Here is an 8,708-nt window from a genome sequence, read left to right as displayed (position 1 = left end):
AGGTATAATGGCACAACAGTTTAATACATCCACCAATCTTCACAGAATCATTTTAATACTTTGTGCCAAGGCTAGCAGCATTTTGTACTGTGACATTCCTATACACACATAAGCATTTTCTCCAAATACAAATATTTGTTAAAAGAGTCAATGTCTATACAAAGGTAAAATGGACAATGTAGGTTATTTTGCTTCTTGAATCATTTTTGCTGCATAGTAAACTGCAATTACATGTCAGTATAGAATACACTGTGAGCTGTGAGGTATGACAACTCCCTATGAGAGGGAGCTAACATGTAAACCTGAATATTTTGAGTGATTTTTTTCTTTTAGCTGCCATGGATGGATAAGACAAAAAATCTAGCATTCAAAGACCCTAGAAACTTATTTTCATAATAATAAAATTTTTAAATCTTTGAATTAGTCTCAAGATATTTCCTATCATTCATTTCCTTATTGTTAACACAAAGTTAAAGTAAATATTGAAGTAAAGCTACTTTTGTTATGGAATTATGGATTAAACCAGTTATTTAAAAAAAAAATCCACCAGGTAACTGCTCATTTACTTTACATCAAGGTGAGATCCTGATATATAATAATTCAAGATTGCAGTTAAATACTTCTAATTCACTTGAATTATCATGGTTATAAATCTTAAATATTTTTTAAAAGGACATGCTTAACATTTTCTGAAATTACTTCTAAACTCAGATGAAGTACAAAATCTCCCCAAATGTAATATTCTGATCTAAAAGTTAAGTGGTTAAGTTAGTAGCAAATGCTTATCACAGTTTATCATTTCCACCAAAGAGTAGCAATCAATAAACAAAAGAAACTGTTATTTAAACCTCTAATTAGAAATTAACATGAACAATTAAAAATTAGAAGGTAAGAATACTGCCATTAGAATTAAGAATATTTTCAATATTTAAGTTATTCATACTTTCAAAATAGACAGTAATGCAATTTTCCTGTTTTGATACAATCTCACTGTAAATTCTGTGCCCAGATTACATATACTCTAGAAAAATAATCATGATTGATTGAATTATCTTAGTTAAATAACATTAGTAAAAAATCAAGATATCACAGAGATGGAACCAAACAAAAGAAGAGCTATTTAAACAATAGGTAAAAGAACAGATCCAAGGAAAAAAAACTTGCAATGTTTTATAATAAACAGAATAATCTCCAAGTATGTGCACTTTAAGGACCCTTGGTGCCGTGCTTAAGAGTTGGGCTGCAGTTCAAACCCACTAGGAGGAAGATGAGGCTGTCTGCTCCATACAGATTTCGTCTTGGAAACCCTAAGGATTCACTGTTCTGCTCAGTCCTACAGGGTTACTATGAGTCAGGATTAATTCAGTGATAGTGGGTTGGCAATGCCAACATTAATATTCTAACCAAGGTGACACCAATCCCTTTTCCTACATTTGTAAAAATCTGTCTTTAATATACAGTGCTGAGCAGGCACTTCAGTGACAGCATAAAAATTATAGTGGATAGAAAAGGTGGAAATTTTCAGCTACAAATTAATATCAATAACCAAAATCTGTACTTCTGGTCACACTACTGGACAGGGTATGTGTATTTAAGAAACAATTTAAAAACAAAACAACACCTAACTGCCTTAACTTTTAAACCCTAAATTTACTATTATGAAGACTCTTTTAAGTAGATAGTTTCTACAAAATGAAATGTTGCAGATTCTTAGTTTGTAAGCCAGGTCCTTGCTGACCCATTTGCTGACCCATTCAGTAAGTAGTATCATCTGGCACTTTACCAATTGGTAGTTCTAAACATCCCAATGCAAATTTTGACCACACTAAACCACTACACCAAATGACATCAGAATACTGCACTACAAGAAGATTAACAATATGCTGCTTATCAGGGTGGTGAATACCAATTAACAAAGCAATTAATTAATTGCCACGTTCCCACTCTACTGGATACAAACAGCCTTTACTGTATAATTATATCATAGGGAAAAAAGCAAGGAAAGTAACTTGGTGTTAATAGGTTACCTTGCATTATTAGTACCTCTTGGTACCAAGAGAATGTACAGAAATCATTCCCATTAATAAAGCACCACCTTAAGGAGGACTGAGAAAAGTGAGATTTGAAAGTTTTGTTTGTGCTACCTTAAAGTCAAATTATAAAAAGTTAAAAACACTCCTCTCCTCCCTTACAGGACATACGTAAGTAGACAAACTGTTTTTCTTAGAACAATTTATATATAAATAAAAACACAGAAATCAAAGGATCCATAAAGTGACTTTGCTAATACAAATTATGGGGAACAACTGGATTAATTTAAACAATGGATTATAAAGCTACTTTACACACTGAAGTCTCCCACAAATCACTGTCTTCTATAAATGCATCTTTAAATAAAAGTTTTTGTCCGAGGAACTTCACAGAATCATTAAGATTGAACAGAAAAAAAAGGTTACATATTCCAAACAATTTACTGAGCTTTTGAAGCCTCATACTTTGAGTTTTAAGTGATTTGTGGTGTTTTTTTTTACAAAAAATTAAAACTATTCTACATATTAATTTGAAGGTTATGAGGATTTCTTTCTTTTTGTTAAAGGATGCAAGGCACTTTTCTGGGTTTCATCATTTAAGGGGAAAATAACACAACAGTGCTACATTAGTATATTACGTTCTAGTTAGAACCATTTTGGACAAAAGTGGAAGAAAACAGCTTAGATGACTTTGAAAAGAACAGTTATAACATTTGGCTTGTACCAAAAGATAGGCAAAACAGAAAGTCATGTGAAACATAACACTTATCCTTTTTTGGGGGAACACCTGGTACTATAAAATATTTTCCTTTGTTAAACTTTGTGGGTTTTTAAAATAATACGATAAACAGATTAGGAAGGTAACAGAAAAGGAAGTAGTAACTGGATGATGTTAAAGAGAAGTTATCTAATGTCATGATTTAAGACTATTAATAAAGGATCAAGAAATAAATTTAAATACAAGGGTAGTTAAGGTATTGAGTGATACAGAAACAAAAAATGTAGCAGGCTCCTACTATTAATGTTTCTGTAAGAAGCTCTATCATAAAATTAAACAAATTATTTTAAAATGTAATATATAGAACACAAAATGAATTTTTAGCAAATCTTAGTAAATTCTTTTATAAATTACTCAAATTTTATAACAAATCCCCCCAACTTACATTTTGTCTAAAGTAATAACTATATCATACAAATAAATTTCAAGTATGAAAAGTGCATTATTGCAATAATACCTCTTTGCAAGTCCAAAATTCTTGGTTTATACTAAAATTGTAGTTTAAAAAAAAAAAAAGGACTAAAACCATCAGTGCCATCTATTGCAGAAGTCCAAAATCTTCTTAAAATGTTGCCCAACAAGTTACAGAGAAACATGTTTGAAAGCAACATACAATTGAAAAGAAACTACATGTGTTTTGTCATTTCACATTATTATTGTCTCTTAAGTATTTCCTCCTGTTCAATTAGAAATTCACATCCTCTATAATGCTGCTCTGGAGTCAGCCATTCTGTGCAGTTGCCACTTGCATGTTTCCAAATTCTTCTTCTTCTTCATGTGTTCTCTTCAAACTACCTAAAAGTTATTGCATGAACATAACATAAAAGGGGAACTTAATAATAAAATCATCATTTGTTAGAATGTCATTGTTTGTAAAAATCTGAATACATTATTTAAAAAAAAAATAGCAAATTTAAATGAATTCTTTCGTTATACATTACTCAAATAACTTCATGACAGAGTACATTTTTCCAAAGTTAAATATTGCAAATGTTGTGCCATGTAGTTAATTCAAACTCATAGCTGTCCTATTAAGAGTTTTCTAGACTTTATGGAAACAAATTACCAGATCTTTCTTCTTCAAACTGCTGAGTGGGCTCAAACCTCCAACCTTTTGATTAACAGGTGAATGTTTAGCCATTGGGCCACCAAGGATCATCAAGTACTGCATTAATAGTGGTATTAACTGATCTTCCTTCTTGTTAAGTGCCATCAAGTTGCTCCCAACTGATAGCAATTCTGTATAGCGTTTCCTAGGGGCGGCAGGTAGGCTCGAACTGCTGAAATTTTGGTTCACAGTCTTGTGCTGATGCTACAGCACCACACCACACCAGGAGTCCAAGAGAAATCAAGAATTCAACAGTAATGTTTAGAACCTCAAATACTAGAGCTGCTTTTTCTCAAAAAAATTACATTAATGCAAATTTCCATCTGCTTCCAAGTGCTAAAGGGTTCAGAACACTATACTCCACTCTAACTGGAACATTCCTAATGCTTATTGAGCATTCATTCCATCCCTGCTGAGTTCATGTGAAACAGCAATGAGGAATTTGTAAACTACTTCAAAAATAGAATTTTCAAAGAAATAGCAGTATATAAATGTTAAATTACCAAGTTTGTGCTTTCATCAAATACATACATAACTAGGACATGAAAGTTAAGCAACTAATTATGTTTGTATTCTTTTCTTTTGAGAATATACTTATATTTTGCTTTCATAGATGCTGCTTTCAAAAGCACGTAAAATTAAGGATTGAAAAGAAATGAAAACATACAGCAGACAAGCAGATGTTTCTAAACTACTCTGTAGATCAGAGGTCACTAGTACAAAAATTATCCATAAAGAATCAAAGTTATCCTTATATACCCAATAAATTAAATCGGGACTTTGAATCTCAATGGAGGAAAACAGGAAACTGGTAAAGAGTTTGCTGTTATTTGCCTAAGACATGGCCATAAACTTTTACTCTAAAGACTGTTGAAAATTTTTTTAAGACTGCTAAATCATAGCAACAATGTTAATTCAAAGGGCAGATGCAAACATGAAGCTGTTTCACTATAAGATTAATAAAGACAGAAATACAGTATCAATACGCAATCCAATAGTGTCTAAGAACCTATATGCCAGCTGCAGAGCTAAATAAAACCACTGTGACAAACTTTCAGATGAAGCGTTGAGCTCTTTAGCAGTACTGACAAAAAAAGAAAACGAGAGGCAAAGGATACATAAACATTGGAAGATAAAAAGAGGTGTAGTTCTGGGCCCATCAATAGAGAAAAGCCAAGAGCGGGACCCTGCCCAGAGAAACAGAGATGCCTGAAATAGAGACAGAGATGATGACGTGGAGTGATGAAGCGGCTGGGGACTTTGGATCCAGAGAGGAAAAGGGACTGTGGGCCGAAAACTGGGGGGATGAGGGGGAAGTGTAGGGGGCGGGTTTCTGGGATATACCCTTTGGGTGGTTGATGATGCATGGAAGGGATTGAAACCACGGCAGTGAGAGGATTTATGATGGAATGAATGTAAAACTAAAGATCTCCCATGTAAACGATCATATAATTCACAATAAAACATAAAAAAAAAAAAAAAGAGGTGTAGTGGTTAGGCGCTCACCTACTAATAAAAAGGTTGTTGGCAGTTTGAATCCACCAGCCACTATACAGAAGAAAGATGTGGGACCGTTACTCTAGTTGCTATGAGTCAGAAACAAAACAGCACAATAACTTTACTGTGAACTGAGTGAAGGTCTACATTTAATAAATCACATGCTTTGCTTCATTACATGATTACAATCCTCCATGTACCAACAATTAACAGCATTCACCTATATTCACTTTTCATGATTTTCATCTTTCCTCTGCTAACTTCCCTCTTGTTGGATATTGTCTGCCCTGTCACACATGAATAATATTTGTCCTTTCGGGATTGACTTAATTTCACTCAGCATATCTTCCGGGTTCAACCATGTTGTGAGGTGTTTCACAGATTCATCATTATTCAACCTTTTGTACTACTGCACTGTGTGCATGTACCAAAGTTTGTTCAGTCATTCTTCTGTTGAGAGGCATTTGGGCTACCTCCACCTTTTTGATGTCTTACAGACAGCATACTGAAGGATTCTGTCTTCTTATTCATTCTGCTCTTTATATCTCCTAAATGGAACATGTAAACCATTTGCATTCAGTATAATGATCAATATGTATGACTTGATTGTTGTCATTTTCTGTGTGTTTCTTTGTGGTGCTGTTGGGCATTTTGTTCCACAGAATTTTCTATGCTGAGTTCATCATGTTTGTGTGATTTCATTTTTATTTCTGTTGTGTTAATGTTTACTAAATTATTTCTGATTTTACTCTTTATTTTGACGTGCAGATGTATTGTTTTAAGGTTACCCTGTAATTTATTGATTACGCTCCTTAAAACAATCTGTTTTTACTTTACTTCTTACCTCACTTCTTTGCCATTTGGAAATTCTGTATCTACACTATTTCCTCTTTTTGCTTTTTAGCTGACAACTTCATTATACATTGTGATCTCTGGTTCCCTATTTTCAGGTATGTAGTTTTGTTTAACTTTAAATCCTTCTGTGACGCTGCAGGATCAGCACTAGACTGCAAACCATGAGGCTGGCAGTTCAATCCCACCAGGTGCTCCATGGAAACTCCACAACGTTGCAATGAGTCAGAACAAATTCAATGGCACTTAACAACATATATGTGTTGAATTCTGGGTGGTGGTGTCATACATGTCTGCTGTTGATTGTTCTAGGTCCAAAAAACTCACTTTACCCTGGTCTGGATATTAAAAAATTCCTTCAATTCCTATTTATCAGGAAATGTCCTAAACCTGTCCTAAACAGCTTTGCTGGATATTCCATTGGCTTCTTGCCTGAATGGTTTCTGCTAAGAAATCAGACCTTAGTCTTATTGGTTCTCCTTTATAGGTAACTTTTCATTCTCCCCAAGCTACTCTTAGGATTCTTTCCTTGTGTTTGATTTTGGAAAGTTTGATTATGATATGTCTTGGTGATTTTCTTTTGCGATTTATCTTGTTTGGAGTTTATTCACCTTCTTGTATGCACGATGCTAGGGAAGTTTTCTTCAAACAACTCTTCGACAATTTTCTCTGTGCTTGTCTCTTTCTGTTCTGGAATTTTGATCACCTCTTCATGATATCCTTTTTCTGGTTGTCCTTCTAGCACACTAGTATTAAGAGATGTATCTTCAAGCTCACTAATCCAGGCTTCCATTGCTTCACATTTACTCTTTTGGCCTTTCACTGTATTGTCCACTTCAGAGATATTATTATTAATCTTCTAGATTTCTAACTACAGGCTTTGTATTGTTTCAAATTATGTATTTCTTTTGTCTTTTTGTTCTTGTAGTGTTTTCCTGAATTCTCCAAGTTTTTATTGTGTTCTCCTTGCTTTCCTTGATCTTTCTATTGATCCTTTTGAATTCTTTTTGAATTAGTTCCAATGCCTTTTCTTCCTCAGAATTGTTTTCTGGCTCTGCATCTTGGTCACTTATTTGAGCCATTATCTCTTGTTCCTCTGTGCTAAAACTGTTTGTTGTCTCCAGAGCATTGTGGGGTTGTTGTATTTGTAAAAACAAACAGTGCAGTTGTTGCAGAGAGGAGAAATCTCTGGTGGGCTCTTGAAAGAGCTCACATGGTGTCTGTAGAAGAAATGTGACAGTAGAGTTCCCACCTGTAGATGGGAGTTCCTACTGATCTCAGTGCTATCTATGTTAAGGGCGCTCAATCTGAAAGTTGTTCATGGGGGCTCTTGATGGGACTCTTCAGTATCTATTAGGACCACAGTGAAGCTAGGGGCAACGTGACTGGCGAAATGCTGATCTGGTAGCTCTTCTGGTTTTGTAGGTCTGGAACTGTGTCCACCTGAATCCAGTGACGAATGCGGCACACCAAAGTGGTGCTGCCGAGCCCCAACCTCACATTGCCATGGCACACAACTACAAAGCTCCAAACTCCTAGAGAGCAAGGTCTGTCCTGCGGGAGATGAGGGTGAGAACAGACCATATTTCTGGCCACCAAGGAAGACTCTTTTCCAGCCGCTCCTTGGAAACTCCATACAGGGTCACTATGACTCGGAACTGACTTGACACAACACGAATTGTAATTTGTACTAAGCAAAAGCAGCTTAGTTCATACCATCTCTATTCATGCTACCTTCTTTCTCTTCTAACTTTCTCCAAAAAGAAAAGAACTTTACCTGTGGTACCAGAATGAACAGACAATGATCTTTCAATCTGCAATGGTGACATCATCTGTATTGTTAATTTTGCTAAGTAGATGGCTTCATATTCCTAAAAAAAAAACAAAAAAATTTAATTACTATACATTTAAATTCATAACTTCACAATTACTACAGGTATTGTGTGTTGTCAAGTCAGTTATGACTCAAAACTAATAGTAAGAGAACAAACAAGATGGTGGATTGGGTGGAAGTACAGTAAAGGAGCTCCGCCAACAACAACACAGAATACCCGACCAAGCAGGCTCAGGGGATGGTCCCAGAACTCCGAACCACATATAAAGGAATATTTAGAAGGTTGGAAGGCTCACAGCTGGGGGAATTTGTGGCAGAAGCAAGAAATCTATTGCTTTCTAGTCCGGGACGCTCAGCTGCTTCAGGAGCCGCCATCTTGTGTGAGACCATGTGGGGGAAGGATCAGAGCGGCCACAAACAACTGGCAAAACCGCTGAGATAAAGGTGTGGACATTCTTTTCTTCTGGTATCTGTTCATTGGTCCCTTGCTATCTGTACACCCCTATTCTGGTGACTATAGGGTGCCTGAGCTAGTGGGCAACCCAGCCCCAAAGATCTCCTCGAAATTTAAAGAGACAGTTTTCAATTAAAACCAAACGGCCACAGCCA

At 35.3% G+C, this 8,708-nt stretch overlaps 1 protein-coding gene across 1 annotated transcript in view; it reads right to left on the bottom strand.

Moving 5' to 3' along the window:
• Positions 1 to 3,529: 3,529 nt before the first annotated feature.
• STYX (serine/threonine/tyrosine interacting protein) overlaps positions 3,530 to 8,708 on the bottom strand; it is a 31,605-nt gene continuing 26,426 nt past the window's right edge. The window contains exons 10-11 of the mRNA XM_006872358.1: positions 8,043 to 8,136; positions 3,530 to 3,603 (exon numbers count right to left, since the gene is read on the bottom strand). Of these exons, the coding sequence (XP_006872420.1) occupies positions 3,530 to 3,603; positions 8,043 to 8,136 (168 nt within the window). The remainder of the gene's footprint in view (positions 3,604 to 8,042; positions 8,137 to 8,708) is intronic.

The sequence above is a fragment of the Chrysochloris asiatica genome, unplaced genomic scaffold, assembly GCF_000296735.1.
Source record: "Chrysochloris asiatica unplaced genomic scaffold, ChrAsi1.0 scaffold00194, whole genome shotgun sequence".
NCBI lineage: Eukaryota > Metazoa > Chordata > Mammalia > Afrosoricida > Chrysochloridae > Chrysochloris > Chrysochloris asiatica.
The sequence above is the reverse complement of the archived record's forward strand: the minus strand, read 5'-3'. Positions and strand labels throughout refer to the sequence as shown.